Raw genomic sequence first — 18,973 nt, 5'->3', positions numbered from 1 at the left:
TACTTTTCTCTTGAGAGATAATACTTAATGGAGATATTAAACGGACGTACCTATTGACTAACCAACATTTAACAGAACTGTTACGAACGGCTTTAACTGACATAAAACCAGATATTGAAAATTTGGCCAAAGAGATTTTTTGAACTTTCTTTAATATCTATCTTACGTACGTTAGAATAATAATAAAATTAATGTTTTTCATTTCTAATAATTTTATTTAAAAATAAAAATTTCGTTTGTTCTTAGTGACTCTTTGTAGCATTTAGAATTTACATGTGGCGCTTTTCGGTCTCGGGCTTGCCTACCCCTGGTATATATATATATATACTTTTTTAAAACATTTTTCTTTCTTTATATAATTTTTTAAATTCTTCATGTAGCTCGGTTCCCTAGGGTAGCGCCTATGTAGCCTGTGCTTAAATCCGGCCCTGTGAGGTTTTATCTAATTTTTAAAGTATTTTTATTCAATTATCTCGGAATTACAGTTTAAAATAACATGCGTTTTTAAATTGTCAATTTTCGGCATTACTTACAATCACCAACATAAAACAGGTTTATTGTTTAATCGGAATTACTCATTCGGTCGGTCGCGCGTTGATCGTCGTACATATGTATATGTAAAACCTACATGCATACACATTTACACGCAAGGCAAATTCATATATTGTTTTGAATTCGCTTCTCATCTTATCAAGGTGTATTCATACAAGGTGGTAGACGAAGTATAAAAACATATGTAAATACGCCTTGTTTCACGGATCTATCGTATTTTTATGCACGTAAGTCGAATGTGTGCAAAAACCAACAAAATTGCCAAAAGTACGCAAAATAAGAGCCTCTTTAAGCATTTACATATTTTTTGCCAGCCTATGGCAGGCTCTATGTAGCTGTGTGACGTTAGCATATGCGGTTCCAGAAATAAGCGATACGAGAAGCTCAGTTTGTACTCATATAAGAGGTGCCACGCCCACTTTGCCAATAACTACCACTTTTAGCCATAAGTTATTGATAACATATGTAGCTGTGTCAAATTTAATGAGATCATTTCCACTTTCAGTGTTTAAATAGTCAAAGAATTATTTACTTATCACTTTAAAGTAAATTTTGTTTTATTTTATTTTTTCATTTCAGTCAATTGAACATTCAATTCTTACTGACTATAAATCCGAAGTACTTAAACCTAGTTAAAATAATTGTATAATAAGCAACAAACCGCTCCACAGGATAGAGATGGGCCAAAAGTTGGAATGTTGTTTAGCTCCACTAGGGTTCTCATCAAGGGAGCATACATTGCATTTTAGAAAATACGATGTAGAAAGAAGAAACGCTGCGTAAGTTACGTATAGAAACATTAAAGGTTACTCTTTCAAAGAGGTTAGGGCAATCAACTGATCCATTCAATAGATTGGCAACGAAAGAGTACGCAAGATAAGCAGATCTCCTAGGTAGAGTTTGTAAATTAACTAGCGGACAACGTTATTCATAAGAGGATGTCTTCTATGGGTTCAATAAAATTTTGTGAACGTAAAGAAAATTTTATAAATTTTTTCTGTATCCGTTCTAAACACGTAATATGAGAATTGTGATAAGGTCTCCAAGTTAATGACGCATACTCCAACCTAGATCTTACTAGAGTAATATAAAGCATCTTCAAAGTGTAAGATTTGCCAACTATGTAGTCGATATGAGTGGAAAATCTTAGCTTCGTATCGAAATAGACACCTAAACCCTGGACTTCATTGACATGATTGAGAAAAGATCCAGAAATATGATAGCGCGTGGGGAGTGGAATTAACTTTCCTCCTATAATTTTTTTTTCAAAAACATTAATTTTTCCACAAGTTCACAAAAGTTGACATAAAACTATTCGTCCATTTAAATAATTAACTTATTACTGCACATGTTTTTTCCCGAGGAGGAAGTATCGAAAGCCTGACCCCGTTAAAGTGAGACTTTAACTCAAACTAAATCTCCTACCGTTATGTACCGTTCCCCTCCTGGTACCACCGTCAAGCATTTCGTGGGGATAATAACACTGTGTGACTACTAAAGTTATAGATCTAATTAATAATAAAAAATACACCCCCTCAAAATATGGACTTTCATAGGTTGAGCCTTATAATTGTTCTAAACTTAATTTCTGTTTATCCGATCAAAAATATTTACAGTGCGTACACGGTAAGCTCAACTTTTAATACGTGCAATTCCTTGATTAAAGTAAATCTTTAAAACAAAACATTGTAACCTTTATAAGTGCAACTTCAAAACAATTCAACCTCAATACCTACAACTTTCTTTGTTTATGCATGCCACACTTACCAGTATTCTGGAAAAACTAAGAAGTGGTATTTCAGTTAAAGTAATGTGTGATGAGTTTAAAACAAACAATTCAACTGTTATCAGAATTAGTCAAAATGAGAGCAAGAGTAAAGATAAAACATATAGAAGCCGGATGTGGGAAACCGCAAACTTTAAAACAGTGCGACGACCCAAAAATATACAAAAATGGTTTTGTTTTGAGACAAAGTACAATGTTCCCATGTCCGTCCAATTTGTAAAAGCTAAAGTCAGCAAGTTACATAAAAATCACCAACTGAATCTTTTTCCAGACAAGACATACATCGCTGATGGATCTGGTCTAATCCTCGCTTGAGCAAATGTATCTAAGACGCACAAAGTTCTTCTTCTTCTTATTTGGCGCTATAACCGTCTAAGCGATTTTGGCCGAGTCCAAAGCAGAACGTCAGTCGTTTCACTTCAGTTACAACTGCCGCAGTAAATGAGGTGAAGCCAAGTACTTCTCCACTTGGTGCTTCCATCGCGGTGGGAGCCTTCATATTCCACTATCGCGACCCGCATTGAATACTTTCAGAGCTGGAGCGTTTCTGTCCATTCGTACGACATGACCACTATTTCCATGCCGTTGTAAAGCTCACAGAGCTCACGTTCCATCGTCTACGGTACTTTCCATCGCCAATGCGTAACGGCGCATAAACCTTACGCAGAATATTTCTCTCGAAAATTCCAAGAGTCGCTTCATCAGATAATTTCATTGCAATTGACGCTTATGCTTGACGTTTTGTCTTCGTTCACATCAGACCCACACGCTTTGCTTCTCTGTCTAATTCCGAAAAGGCAGAACAGACGTAGTCCTTATTTCCACCAATAATGTCGATATCGTCGGCATACGCCAGCAATTGTACGCTATTTTAAGTATTTTACCTGAGCGGTTCAGTTATGTGACTCTTATTATCTTCTCTAACATCAGATTAAAGATATCACACGAAAGGGAGTCATATTGTTTGGTATCACACAGCTAGGAGATACCCTTCTCAATTCTGACAAAGCTTGCATTGCTCAGCGTCATCTTACACACCCGTATTAGTTTCGCGGGGATACGAAATTCAGACACCACGAAATGAAGACAACTGATTTTCCTGCTGACGAAAGCGGCTTTGAAATCGACAAATAGAAGATATGTGTCGATCCTAGTCCCACGGGTCTGTTCCAAGTTTCAGTTCGTTGATGGCGGGCTTCAATATTTCACACAAAACGCGCGATAAAATAGTTGGCGCGCATGACGAAGTCGCCTTTCTTGTGGATTGGGCAGAGAACGCTGGAATTCCAGTAGTTGGACATGACCTTATCAGCTCTTCACCATCGTACATGAATAGCTTGGCTGGTAGGCCACGAGCTCCAGTAACTTTGTTATTTTTCATCAGCGTAATCGCTATTCGTACCTCGTTATAGTCAGGCGCTGGGACATGGACTCCATCGTCATCGACTGGGGGCTCGGGTTCGTCTTCTTCACTACTTTCAGTGCTGCTGCCATTCAAAGGGTCGAAAAGTATTCCCTCGAACTCGATCAGCCGCAGCCCGTTATCGGACGTTTCGTCATGGAGGATGAATTTTCCGATAGTGGCACCAATGATCCCTTCCTTGCCTACCCTGGCCTTGAAGTCGCCAGGCACGAGCTTTATATCGTGACGAAGGCAGCGCTCGTATGTTATCTCCAAGCGCTCATAAAAGATATTCTTGTATGCCTCGTCCTTCTCTTCCATCGGGGCATCGGAACATCTGAGCGAGATGTTGAAGAATCGCACTTTGATGCGGATTGTGGCTAGACTGTCGTCCACTAGAGTGGACACCAGTACTCGGCGACGGAGTCTGTCTCCCACCACAAATCCAAGATCGAATATGCCATCATTTACGTGGCATATGGAGTAGGCGTCGAAAGGCTCCACGTTTACCTTGCCTTTCCCCGTCCATCGCATTTCATGGATGGCGGTGATGTAAGCCTTTATTTTCCTGAGGACATCAACCAGCCGGGCAGAGGCACCTTCCCGACTAAAGCTCCGGATATTCCAGGTGAGTACCCTCAAATAATAGTCCTTTCTAGGGCTGCGACATCGACATTGATGTTTGTAAAACATCGATGTTTTGAGACAACATCGAGTGTTTTGAACATCGATTTTTCCTACCCGATGTTTTATCGACATCGATTTTTTGCTTCGATGTTTTTCTTCGATGTTCGGCTTATTTGCAACCAACTTCTAGCAATTGACCAACTGGTTCGCCGATAAATCAATGCGTATGTAGGGCCTTTAAAGTTGCCATACTTAGTTTTGGACAAAAACAATCGATTAATTTAATCAAATGACTAATCGCTGGCATCCCTAGATGGCCGCCACCTTTGTTCTCTACATCGTGATCTCAAGGCATATTGCAGAAGTTTTTATTGTCGCTGTATTCTCTAGTTTCAGGTTGGGCTGCTTTTGGAATTCGATACAATGAGCAAGCAATAAATACTTCTTTGTTTCCAGTTTTGATTCATAATAGCGGAATGGCGCCTAAAAGTAGGGTATGGAAGTTTTTCGCGAAAGACAATAAAAAACCTAATGAATTGGCTGTGTGTGTTGTTTGTAACAAACACCTAAAAACATGTGGCAATGCAAGCAATCTCATAGGCAGAGGTGGACACTACCAGAAACAAGCGTGAGCTAAAAGTGAGAATGTGTTAGTGTGCCTAATTCATTTTGCATGCTGTCGTGTTCTCATCGTTGGGCTCTCGATTGTATACGTACACTCGACGCTTACGCTCTTTTAGCACCTGCTAACTCTCTGCCCATGCCTGCTCATAGGTCACATTAAAGCTATGCACAATGATATTTTCGTAACCCATCTAACATCTTCCGAAAAAGTGCTTAATAAGACCGACGGCACTGAAGTGAATAAAAATGCAAGTCTCGTTCCCGCATCTTCAGAACCTTGCCCAAGTTCCAGCTCATCACACCAAGTATCTGCGCTATCATCAGGGGGTCAGCAGATTTTACAAACGTCTTTCGCAAATATAAGCTCTTTCAAGGACGGCTGTTATAAAAGTAACAAAATAACAGCGGCTATCTTGTTCATGCTATGCCGGGACAATCAGCCCATTACTATCGTGGAAGACGAAGGGTTTTGTCATTTATTAAAAATAGTATCGCCATTGTATTAAATACCTTCAAGGAAAACGTTCGATACTCTCCTGGAGAAAAAGTACGATTTCATTTCGAATTTGGTTAAGCAGGAATTGTCGACGGTACCCTTCATATGTTTAACCATTGATGTGTGAACCGAAACACACCAAACGAAAGCATTTCTTGGAGTTACTGCGCATTTTATTTCATCTTGTGGAAATAAAAAAAAAAACGTTTAAATTGGAAAGCATTGTACTTGGCGTGAAAGAACTGACAGTAAGTCACACTGGGGAAAATCTTTCTGAGGTGTTATCAAACGTTTGTACTGAGTGGAACATAAGTATAAGGTCGTAGCAGTTGTAACCGATGGAGGAAGCAATATGATCAAAGCAGTAGAATTAGCGTTCGAAAAAAGAAAGCACTGCTATTGCTTCGCGCATTTATTGAATCTGCTAGCTCAAAAGTCCATTGACTCTCTTCCTGAGCTAAAAATTGTTTTGGATCAGGTAAAGTCCATTGTGACTTGGTTTAGACCTAGCGTTGTGGGAAGTGACGAACTAAGTAAAAAAACTCAGCTATTAGAAAAAAATACTTTAATTCAGTCAGATTCAACGCGTTGGAATAGCACATATTACATGGTAGAAAGGTTCTTATTTCCCCAAGAAATTGTTAATAATATAATCACGTTCAACATCAGTGCACCACAAATGGTGTCAGCTCTCGACATGGAAGTTTTGAAGGATTTTGTAGTTATGTTCAAACCAATTGAATTTGCAACAAAAGAAGTTTGTGGTGACAAGTTTGTTACATCTAGCATCGTTATACCAGTGGTTCGCTTGTTGCGAACAAAGGTCATGGGAGCTACAACCAATACGAATTTGGGAACTACATTGAAGGGCAACATCATGATAGAATGGAACAAGCGGTTCAAAAACATCGAGCATCATTGTTAGTTTGCGATAACTACGATACTTGATCCGAGGTTTAAAAACATCCATTTCGATGACAGTGTGGCAGTGGGGATGGCAATCCGGAAGTTGACTTCTGAAATGAAGGAGGAAGCAAATGCTGAACAAGTCAACGAAGATGATGAAAGTGGTAGGTATTTATTTCTATCTAATGAACCATGATGAATAAGTGCCTAATGCGGACATAAAACTTTGCCAGTAATTTGTATGCCATTTTTGAAATAACGAGTAAAATGCATATTTTAACTAAATGTTGACGTATATTTTGTTTTCAGGTGATGGCTTTAGTCTATGCGACGACCACCACAGGCTCGGAAATCAAAAAACGGATAAGGACTCTAGATGAACTAGGCACATTAAATACGATGCCACCGGAATTACCAATTTATTTGAAGAGCCCAGTCGTTAAGCTAACGGATTGTCCCCTGCATGTGTGGGCAGAAGGATACCACAAAAACTCTTTGTTGAAAATAGCAATGAAATGCTTAATAGTGATGGCAACTTCCGTGCCGCCAGAACGTGTTTTTTCCATCGCGGGAAATATTGTTACCTGTAAAAGAAGTTGCTTGTTGTCGGGAGAAAAAGTGGACAAACTGCTTTTTTTTACAAACTGTTAATAGTAAGTTTTGGGCCTTAGAGTGATATTAATGTTATTCAGTATTGTTATTATACGACAATTATGGTATATTCCCCACTATTTGATTTTTGCATCAGCCATTTACTTTTCGCAAAAGTGTCTAATTTTTTTGTAATTCATTGAATTAATTGACTTATGTTTTGTTGAGTTTTTGTTATTCTGCGAAATAAAAATGCACGCTTTAAAAGAATATACTGGGCATTATGCGTAAAAAGTTGTTTGCATAAATAGTCGAGTTTAAGCTCACATCATCAGTACAATACCTGAACCTGTGCCCAAGCTGACTTTTTATGTATGAGGTTATATTATGTGATAGGTATAATGCAGACAACTTTACTCATTTATTACAAATTTTCATTAAAAAAAGTGATTAAAACATCGATTTTTTTTAACATCGATGTTTTTTACCCGATGTTTTACCAACGTCGATATAGACCCCAACAAAACATCGGTACTTGAAACATCGATGTTATGTGGTCGATGTCGCGGCCCTAGTCCCTTCTACGTTTGCCGTGATCGTTATCAAAAAAGGGGTATTATTCGAGGCATGTTTTTTTTTCATTGGGCAGGGTTTTAACGTGGCGGTACCCAAACCCACAATGTATACATCGTTGCAATCACCGAAATGTCTTCTCTTAAATGACATACTTATGTATGTATAAATATAAAGGCGTATTCAAAATTTTGAGTATGCAGATTACTTGTTGGTATATTGCAAAATAAATAAAAAATATCATTAACGACCGTTAACGTGTCTATTTTAAGTATAGTTTAATCATTAGTTAAACTCAACAACAGAAAATTCTGTGTAATTTTTTTAGTTAAGTTTAACTAGTGATTTAACTATAATTTAAAATAGATATGCTAACATGCCTTAATATGCTATTTTTAACCGACTTCCAAATCATCAGTTCATCGGAATATTTTTGTTTTGTTTTATTTTATGTATGTTACCGCACAACTTTGGACCACGTCAACCGATTTCGATAATTCTTTTCGCATCGGAAAGGTAGTATCAGGTGGTCCCATACCAATCTGGTTTAGATCCGATCATTGGATCAAGAAATATATATATATATATATATATATATATATATCTATACTGTTATATGAGAATTGAATTCGGTTTGGTTTTTTGCTTAAAAATTACTTGTTTATATAACGTATGCAGCGGAGGCAACAAATATTGTTTTTCCACTCACATAGATATTGACGAAACTTCCAAAAAAAAATTTATAGGAAAGACTCATGTCCATAACGATTGGTCTGTTTAAGTTTTCAGGTATAGTGCGTAGGGTTTTTTTTTTACCCGAGCGCACTTGTGCACAAGTGTATTATAACTTTGTTCACATAACGGTTGTTTGTAACAGGCAAACGAATCAAGATAGATATAGACAAATGTACACATAAATGATAAGAATGAAAAGAGAAATCGATTAAGCGGTGACTGTCTGTCCGTCCGTCCGTTCGTCCGTCTGTGCACACGATAACTCGAGTAAAAATTTAGATATTTAACGAAACTTGGTACGTTTACTTTATTTCGGGCGTAAGACGGATGGTATTGAAAATGGGCAAAATCCGACAATAACCACGCCTACCTCCCATATAACGGCAGTTTTCAGAAATACGAAAACTGCGACATTTTAGCAACTAGTGAAGATTATTCACTCAAAGTTGATATTTACAATAATTTTCAGACGAAAAATAAGAATATTATAAATTTTTGGAAAACGGTCGTAGCCACGCACACTTATGATTACATGTGTATATCTTGGTAACCGCTCCACCAATTTCTCGGACAATAACCACGCCCACATCCCATATAACGGTAATGTACGAAATCTTCGATAAATTAGTAAATACAGGGGCTAATTTATTCATTTATTCAAAATTTATGTTTGCAATAATTCTTTAGCAAAAAATACGTGATACCGCCCAAATATGACTATATAAGTTTATCTCATTTAGGGTACTCACAGTTCTATATTATCTACTGTGTTAATTTTGCCACCTGGTAACTTTAAAACATTTTACCATGTGGTAACTTTGTTTGTTGTTGGTTCCCATACTAATTAGAGATAACACTTTTGGGCAAAATTACTAGACTTTGTCTCATGTTTGTGTTCTGTGTTAAACTGGCATCTATCGCTGCTTGTACATACATACATGAATTTCGCTTTGGGCGCAGTGCTGCTTGTACATAAGTTTCTCTTTGCGCCTGCCTGGAGCTGGCAAAGGTTATTTTTATTTTTATTTTTGCGCTGTGCTAGCTGAGTATAAAAAAGAGAAGAGAGAATAGAGAGAAATATGTATGTGGTTTGTTGATGCTCTCTAAACACAAACGCGTGAAAGGCAAACGGTCTAGCAATGCGTGGTATTGTTGATCAACTTAATACTTTATTTAAACGTAAGGGTTGCTCACAGTTCGAGTGTGTTATCTTGTTAAAGTTACCACCTTTTAACTTTAGAAGTAAACTGTGAATACCCTAATTATTTATATCTGAACGTTCTATCGAAGATGTTTAAAATAGGGATAAAACCACCCCTGCTTACCATGTAGCGGTAGTTTTCGGAAAGGTGAAAAACATATAATACTTGCACCGTGTATTTAATGATCGGCTCCGCCCGAACTTAAACTTCCTTACTTGTTTAAATATTATATTGGGACATTATTCTGCCAATTTGAGTTATTCTTTTTTAACCATTAAAGACGGTAAACAGCTCAGAGTTATATTTATTTGTCCTTTTATGACTCCCTAATGAAAAATATTTCCCTAATCCGTTGTTCAAAACTGAAATGAATGTGGAGCAAGAAAATTTTGGGAAAGCACTCATAGCCGTTTTTAATTTTCCTTTTCAACTTTTAAAAAATTTTGGGTAAAATGGTTTGCACATATTTCGCTACATCCCTGGCTCTTGCATTTTCTCCAATGTTTATTTTGCACTTTGTTGTCATGATACCTTGTGATTTTGCAGGGAGATCAAGCAATTGATTATTCTTGTTACGGTCTCATTTCGCTGCTATGTGAAACATGTTCTTTCGCACTCGTGGGTTTTCCTTCTACTGTTGTTCTATTCTATAAAGTAGAGCTGTCAAACTATCGACGATACTATCGATAGTATCGATAGTCTGGTCACTTAACATAGCTATCGATCGCCACTATCGTTTCATTGATAGCGTATTCTTTTTCCACGCGCTTTTAATATTTGCACGTATTGGATCAAAGGGGACAAAAATTGGCAGCATTATTTCATGAACGAACGAATAAAGATTACCCAGGACGTACAGTGTATTATTTCCATATTCTAGAAAATATTTATTACATTATTTTATGTCGCCAAATTTCAAAACAACGTCAAAAATGTTTTTAGAATTGCCTAATAAAGGCAAAACAATAACAACTAAAAAAATGTAAGTCAAAGTGTAGGGCGGGACGGGGTTTGATTTGGAAAATTACCAAGGGCAATAATATTTAAACTTGTACATTTGAAACTGAATCTCAATCTTTAATTTGTCGGGGTTATGTGATTTATGCAACAATTGCCAAAATACCATTTTGGTCTTAAATTTTTGAGTATGTTCTTTTAATGAATATACATTTTTGGGATTTTAGTAAACTTGCACACACGCGACATCACAAAGCTTCGACTCGTAGGTTTTAATTGCATTGTGATTAGCACTCCCCTAGTAAACGGGGCCTCCCCGTGGTGACACCTGGTAAGGCCCTGGCGGCTAATTCGAGCGGCGATCCCTCCTAAATCCCTAAACCTATGCTTCCCTTTCTGACCAAATTCCTTGCCAGTTCTTCCCTCCCTACTCTTTTCAGGGCCAGATCAAGGTATCATACGACCCGTGCCGAGGATCAGCCTGGCTGGGGGCCCTTCATCAAGTCCAGTCGCGAACGGAGTGCTTCGGGTCTCCGCTTCTCGTGGGACAAAATATGGATAAAACTAAAACTACTACAACAACAACACGAACATCAAATATACAAACCTCAACTCCAGTACGGGAGTTCGGCGCTCCGAAACAAAGACCGAAAGGAGTCACAAACTCCGCACCCAGCAAAGCCACGGGCCTAGCCAAAAGTAGCTCTATGCCGAAGCAGACATCAGGTGTATCTGCACCCACCAGCAGTAGGAGTAAAGCACTTCCCGGGCCGAGAAGTCCAAAGGCCAATGCTACGCACAGAAGTAGCACTGGATGGAAAGCCTGCACGGCAAACACCGGAAATCCTGGGTTTTCCTGTAGTGTAGCTTGTCACTCAGCGAACAGCGTATGGGTACCTGTTACGCCGTCCCAACCTGCAGATATTTTAGAAATGCTGCAGGAATTTAATCCCAGCTTCCCTACACACAACTGGAGGGTTGTTAACACGGAGGCAACTGAGCGAGCAACGATGCAGGTAGTCCTGCTCCTAAACGACGATGTCTGGAAGCACTCGCACAAAGCGACTATGGGGTGAGCTATGGCTTTGGAAAAACAACGCTAAAAGTTTACAAAACTGACACCGAAGTAAACCTAGTAAACCTTGCAGCCTGTGTGGAGACGGACGAGCCATCCAGCGACCACGAGATGGAAGTCGACGACCAAGCAACCGAAGAGCTGAGCGGTTACGCCTCATCAAGATCCGAAGTAGGTGAAGCCTTACGGAGGCTGTATACAGAGCGTGAGCTTCTCAGCGACGACGAAGCCAACGTGGTGGTGGTAGAGAGGAGAGACTCGCGTGATGAAAAATTACAGTAAAGCAGCATCTGCTGCGCTCCTGCTTCAACTGTCTTCAGGTGAAGTAGGCATCGCTTTGGTCCAAGAGCCATGGATCACTGGTAATAGGATCTGTGGCTTGTGGACTCCGAAGTACAAGCTATTCAGTGTTCAGGGTAAGAGAAAACCCCGCACCTGCATTTTAGTCAAAACTAATATAAACTCTTTTATCCTACCACAATTCAGCACTGCTGACATAACCACGGTCAGCCTAGAAATAGGGCCAAGAAAATACAGGCTGGCCTATTTTTACCTGGCCCATGCCGATCAGGGCCCTTTCCCACTCACAGAACTAATGGAGTTGGTGAAAAGTACAAACCCGATGGACAAGATGCTACTGCTGGGAGGAGACGCAAATGCCCATCACTTTATAACTATTTGCTAAACACAAATCTGGCTATTCGCAACAAGGGAAGCGACCCTACATTTATCACAACTAATCGAAGGGAAGTTCCTAACATCACCCTCGTTAGTGAATCTTACAGTAATCAGATCTCTGCGTGGAAGGTCCTGAAAGAGCACTCTTTCTCAGACCACAGGCTCATAGAATTTAGCATATTAGACTCGCCCACTGTCTCTAAAGAGATACGAAATATCAGCAAAACTAATTGGGGGTATTAAAGAAAACTTGTATATAAGAACCTACCTTCTGAACCATTTAATGCACCAGAAAGTAGGGAGGAACTTGATCACCTTGTTAGCTTTTTCGCTGAGAGTTGTGAGACATCGCTTATCAAGGCATGTCCCAAGAGGAAAACCAGGGAGGCGTACAAACCTCCCTGGTGGTCCTCCGATCTAAATAAACTTCGCAAAGAATGCAGGAAAGCTTTCAATGCTGCTAAGCGCGACGCCCCAGAGACATCTTGGGCACAATATAAATCGACACTTAACTTATACAAGAAAGGCATCAGGAAAGCGAAACACACCTAGTGGAGTGATTTTTGTAGCGGGATAGAGACTACATCAGAAGCCTCTAGACTCCGTAAGGTACTCGCAAAATCACCTAGAGCACCTAGCTATATCCAAAAAGATTATGGGTCCTGGACTGACTCAAGTTCAGAAACCGTTAAAGTACTCTGGATAATGACTTCCCAGAAAGCAGTGATGTCACGTCATATGATCCAGAATCAGCAGAGGCTACACCACAGCTCATCAACGAATCGAAAATCTGTTGAGCCATATCTAACTTCAATGAAATATATCCGGTACAGCTACAATACACCATGGACCATACAAGGCCATGGCTAAATACCATATTCACCAGCTGTCTAAAACTCGGCTACATTCCCGGAGCCTGGACAGAAGTCAAGGTAGTGTTTATACCGAAACAGGCAGAGCCTCTCATGCTAAACCTGGCGATTTTAGGCCTATCACCCTTTCATCCTTTCTACTTAAGACTCTGGAAAGACTCCTGGGGACTAATATAAGACATCTGTTATCTAATGAGCAACATGCCTACAGCAAGGGCAGATCCACGAAGACTGCCCTCCACACGCTAGTCTCAAAAATTGAGCAATCACTAGAAGTAGCATTCTTTGACATAGCAGGGGCGTTCAACAATGTCCCCGTTTGCGATTACCTCGGCTCTGACGGACCTACGGGTGGAAAAACCCCTGGTTAGGATCATCCACCAATTGCTCTCCAGCAGGGTGGTTAGCTCCGAATTGGGGGGGGGGGGGACAGAATTAGTAGGGGCACTCAGCAGGGGGGTGTTCTCTCCCCACTCCTATGGGTAGTGACGGTGAACCAACTGCTCCTGCGCATGAAGGCGGATGGACATGGGGTTGTCGATACGCCGACGATGTAGCGGTTATAGTACAGGGAAAATTGCCTCAAACTCTATGTGATCTTATAGAAGCTGCTCTTGGCTCACTCTTTACTTGGACCAAAAACATGGGTCTTGAGGTGAACCCAGCTAAAACAGAGCTAGTCCTCTTTGCCAGGTGATACAAAGTACCGGCTCTTATACCACCCAAACTCGATGGCTCACGCCTGAAATTTAAACGCTCTGCCAAGTATCTTGGAATAGTTCTTGACAGAAAACTGCTCTGGAATGACGACACAATGGAACGCATCAAGAAAGCCACCACAGCATTCTTAACCTGTAAAAAGGCGATCAATGCATCGTGGGGCTTCTCACCTAGTTCACTGGATCTACACTTCCATTGTTCGCTCGATTCTGCTTTACGAAGCCCTCAATAAGACAACAGCGCTCAGGCATTTTCAAAAGGTACAAAGGAGTGCAAGGCTATGCATGTTCCTCCCCGACCGTAGCTCTTAACGCGGCCCTACATCTGCCCCCGATTGATCTAGTAGCTCGGGAAATAGCCACTATAGCAGCCTTAAGACTTAGAGAGGCAGGCTTCGGGACTTATGGTCCATCAGGCCATTCGATAATCCTAGGGACAAGGGCGCCCATACCGATACCTGCAAGTACTGACTACTGCATACCATCAAACACCTTCACCAAAAACTATATAATTACGATGTATTGTGGAACGATTTTCCGTCATCCCTTGTCAAATTTGGTGTGGAGACAAACCGGTTTCGGCGTTGTGCCATCTTCAGTGTAATTTTTCAGAACGAAAAAAATGACACTAAAGATGGCACAACGCCGAAACCGGTTTGTCTCCAAACCAAATTTGACAAGGGATGACGGAAAATCGTTCCACAATACATCATACTCCTACCCTGTCGGAAACACAAACAACCAAAAAGAAGCTATATAATTACCATAACCACTCGAAAGGACTGGGACACCAGGCCTCACCATATACGCAACGCTATAAATATGTACACTGATCTCTCCAAACTCGACGGAAAGATCGGGGGAGGAGTCTTCTCCCCGGAGCTGGAACTGGAAACATATTTTCCCGACCATTGCAGTGTATACCAGGCGGAGGTACTGGCTTTCCAGGAGGCCACTCGGTATCTATCAGGAATACCCAAGGAGGAAAGACAGGTCTTTATCTCCTCTGACAGCCAAGCAGCCCTGAAAGCTCTAGACTCATACGTAGACAACACAAAGTCTCTCACTGAATGTCGCAGATCTCTAAACGAGATGGCCCAGCATTATAGAATACAACTCATATGGGTGCCTGGACACCGAGATATTGAGGGCAACTGCAAAGCTGACGAACTACCCCAATCCTTCCGGGGAAGAACATGGTAGGTATACCAATGGCCACTTTCAAACTACATGCAAGGAATAGCACCGTACAAGCAGCAAACGAACGCAAGAGAAACCTCTCCTTCTGTATAACGGCTAGGCTTACATGGCCTGCCTACAATAAAAAACGCACATCTGCACTCTTAGGGCTAAAACGCACCGAGGTATCTATTCTTACAAGAATTCTTACAGGTCACTGTCTAATCGGCACACATGCCTCGAGATTGAGAGTGAACGCGCCAGATTACTGTCGCAGCTGCAGATGCGAAGAAGAGGAAGAGAGTGTACAGCACCTTATATGCGAGTCCCCGGCACTCTGCAGAAGATGGCTACAGACGTTCGGAAAGCCCTACAAGGCCTTGCAGAGGTATCGGAAATCAATATAAGAGCACTATCGATATTCGTCACGTTAAGGAATTGGTTTGATCCCAAGTAAGCACCGCAACATCATAGGGGAACATAGATTGCATATGGTATCACAATGGGCCTTTAGTTGGCCTAAGTGTAAGGGGGATTCACTCTCCCTAGCCATCTCAACCTAACCTATACTAGTAAACTTGGACTGAGTATTTCATGTTAAGGTAAAACCATGATAACTTAAATTTATTTTTAGCAATTTATTTATTTCATTAGAACTGCAAACTCATCCGCTACTATTCGATAAAGTTTGTATCTCAGTTCATTTGCCACTCCTCTTAGACTTTAAAAAACAAAATTTTAGCTGCTGGAAAGTGCAGGTTTTAATGCAATTTTCTTTTTTTAGGCCTACTAGGAATTTCATTTTCTTCGAGTAATTCATTTGCATTTTATCTCCACCGAGACGAATTCTTGTATTTTCCGTTTGAATAGAGAAAGCCTAATTCATTACCTTTGTAGTGGTATCCTATTTTTGTAAACAGAGCAAGAAATATTGAATTTATAACGGAATTTTGTTGACCCAACTTGGCTTTTTTATCGATATTTTCCACGCCAATAACTAAAAAAAAAATATTTATTTTTAAGTCCATTTCTGTCAGTTTATAATGTTCTAAATATCAATTTTTGGCATTTTAGCCTTTGTAGTTAGTTAAATATTTCAGTTTTTGTCTTTTCAAAAATTGCAGGTGGGGTGACAGTAACTCCAAATGACCAATTTTTTGTAAAAAGCTTCGCCTGTCTTATAACGTACCTTGTGCAAAATTTCATTAATCTATCTTCAATAGTATACGAATTACAGAATTAAAAGCAGCTAAATAGGTCAAATCTTACACTGTGGGACGGTGTGCGAGAAAAAAGTATTTTTTTTTTGCAGTGACGTCATTTTTTCGCCGCCATGTGAATAAAACGGAATGAAACCATATGTGTGAATAAAACAACAGAAAGCAGTTCCACGAGCAGTGGCACCTTGCATGTAAAGCGTTATTCGAAAGAATTTTTTTTCCCGAAAGGCGAATTGCAGGGAAAATTTCTGAAATTGCTTTTTGCAAAAAAATGCAACCGTGAGCCGCTAAAATAAACAAATTTATAAAAGCAAGATAACGAAAAATAAATGGATTTAGAAAAACATTTGAAATATGTCGATAATATCGATAGTATCGATAGTCACCCTTAAGACTATCGTAAAACATCGATGGACTTGACTATCGATAGTTTGACAGCTCTACTATAAAGCCGACATTTCCTTCGTAAATAGAGTTTTTTTTAAGGCTCTTAGAGAAAAAATGAAAAAGCACGTTACTTTTCGTGACATTGAGTTTCGGTATACATATAATTATCAGGCTATAATTTGCTGGTACTATTTTTAAATATAAAGGACAAAAATTCGAAGTTAGAGGGGAAGGGCAGGTCTCGAGCTCCCTGCCCCTACCTGGCTACGCCCATGTGTACGATGTGAACACTTGTTTGTATTTAGATGTAGATGGTTCCGTGTGCTCAAATCATGAAGTTTTACAAGTCCTTGGAGGGCAATGGAATCCTGCATTATTTTAATGACAGAATACGTTTTTAGATCGTCCGCATATAAAAGATATTTAGATGACGAGAAACAGGATCCGATGTCATCTATCTATATACAGGGTGTCCCAGAAGTAACGTGCCAAACTTTAGGGGAAGGTAGGTGGGGGGGGGTGAGCTCCCTGATAAACAAAAAATTTTCAGGTAAAAGTGTCACCGTTTTTGAAATATTTACATTTTTTCGAATTTAAAAAAAAATCGTGCCTTTTCATGTGTTTTCTTTAACTGCAACTACAAACCGGGCAATACTTAGTAAATTGTTTATGTAAAATACTTCCAGATAGTTGCCTCTCCATACTCAAATGCAATGTAGTTAAAATATATTAAGGAACCATCATAAAATTAGGACTATTTCTGGATTTTTAACTTTTTGATATTTTCTTCCCCAACTTTGACTATCTCGGGTGAAAAAAAATGTACTGAGCTATAACTTTACATTACATAAAAAAATTGATCATTTCATAAAGATTTCAGAAAGGTGCCACACTTACTGTTTTGAATAGAAAAAAAAAGTTATAGCCGCTTTTGTGGGTAAAGGACTGAGACACGCTAGAATGTATTTAATAGATTTAAATTGAATTTGCTCTTGTTACCGTCAAATGACATGCTAAATAGTACAAAGGTACATTATTACCTGCTCCTGATATTATTTTGTGTTAAATACATTCTAGCGTGTCTCAGTCCTTTACCCACAAAAGCGGCTATAACCTTTTTTTTCTATTCGAAACAGTAAGTGTGGCATCTTGAAATCTTTATGAAATGAGCAATTTTTTTATGTAATGTAAAGTTATAGCTCAGTACATTTTTTTTTCACCCGAGATAGTCAAAGTTGGGGAAGAGAATATCAAAAAGTTAAAAATCCAGAAATAGTCCTAATTTTATGATGGTTCCTTAATATATTTTAACTACATTGCATTTGAGTATGGAGATGCAACTATCTGGAAGTATTTTACATAAAAAATTTACTAAGTATTGCCCGGTTTGTAGTTGCAGTTAAAGAAAACACATGAAAAGGCACGATTTTTTTTAAATTCGAAAAAATGTAAATATTTCAAAAACGGTGACACTTTTACCTGAAATTTTTTTGTTTATCAGGGAGCTCACCCCGCCACCTACCTTCCCCTAAAGTTTGGCACGTTACTTATGGGACACCCTGTATACTATAATAAAACTGTAGATTGTTTGTCTGGTTGAACTCACTAATCTCTGGAACTACTGAATGGATTTTCATGGGGCTTTAACTGGTATATAGAGAGTGACCTCGGACGTAACATAGGGTATCTGGAGGCAACGATGGTTGAGCTTCCGTAGAGGTTTGATATTTTCGCCGACTCTTTATGTAGGGCAAAACAGTAATAGCAATAAGAAAGATCGCTTCTATTAATGCCAATGTAGGTTAAGTAATAAAATCTTTATTTTATAAAAACTTGAACAGAAAAACTTAGTCAGCGCGCGTGTGTACTATTTGGTTGCAGGAATAAGAAAAGGAAGTAAAAGTGAGTATATGTAATTGACTTACAAAAAATATAGCAAAACTAAATGAAATGAATGTGAAAAGGAGAAATATGAAATGATGCAGGGAGCCACAGTACTCCCCCGCTAGATGAAACTATCGCACTATGCTGTTGCTGCTGCGACTTTTGTTTCGGTATCGGTTGCGGCTGGTGTTGTGGCAGCTTATCTTCCGGCGACAGATGTGGCGATTCCAGTTTCTCTTGTGGCCGCTCTACTGTTGACGGAATCACGGTGGTATCTTCGAGATCGGCGTTTGTTAGAAACGCTGGCTTCAACCGATCAATACTGATGTTTGTGTTACGCCCTCGCATTTGAATATTAAAATACTTAGACGATCGCTTGATGATGTGGTATGGTCCGTCGTAAGGGCGTGTTAGTGATGGGCGTATCGAGTCGTTGCGCACGAATACATGCGTTGCTGTCTTTAGTGCAGGTGACACAAAGACCTTTGTGGTTGTGTGATGCGATGTC

General features: G+C 39.5%; 1 protein-coding gene across 1 annotated transcript; it reads left to right on the top strand.

Annotated features, from left to right (window-relative positions):
* The first annotated feature begins 6,307 nt into the window (after positions 1 to 6,307).
* Positions 6,308 to 7,050, top strand: LOC118754106. Its single transcript, XM_036488966.1, has 2 exons — positions 6,308 to 6,557; positions 6,703 to 7,050. The coding sequence occupies exons 1-2, from the start codon at positions 6,525 to 6,527 to the stop codon at positions 7,042 to 7,044; spliced, it is 375 nt and encodes a 124-aa protein (XP_036344859.1). The 5' UTR covers positions 6,308 to 6,524; the 3' UTR covers positions 7,045 to 7,050.
* Positions 7,051 to 18,973: the final 11,923 nt, after the last annotated feature.

The sequence above is a fragment of the Rhagoletis pomonella genome, unplaced genomic scaffold (genome assembly GCF_013731165.1).
Source record: "Rhagoletis pomonella isolate Grant_MI unplaced genomic scaffold, Rhpom_1.0 Rhpom_scaffold_03402, whole genome shotgun sequence".
NCBI classification, from domain to species: domain Eukaryota; kingdom Metazoa; phylum Arthropoda; class Insecta; order Diptera; family Tephritidae; genus Rhagoletis; species Rhagoletis pomonella.
This window is presented reverse-complemented; position numbering and strand designations above follow the sequence as displayed.

Bases quoted from the DNA above. Each gene is read 5' to 3' on its own strand.
- LOC118754106 (XM_036488966.1), top strand. From the start codon at position 6,525: ATGCTGAACAAGTCAACGAAGATGATGAAAGTG. The intron at 6,558-6,702 runs GTAGGTATTTAT...TTTTGTTTTCAG, and splicing joins CAACGAAGATGATGAAAGTG to GTGATGGCTTTAGTCTATGC.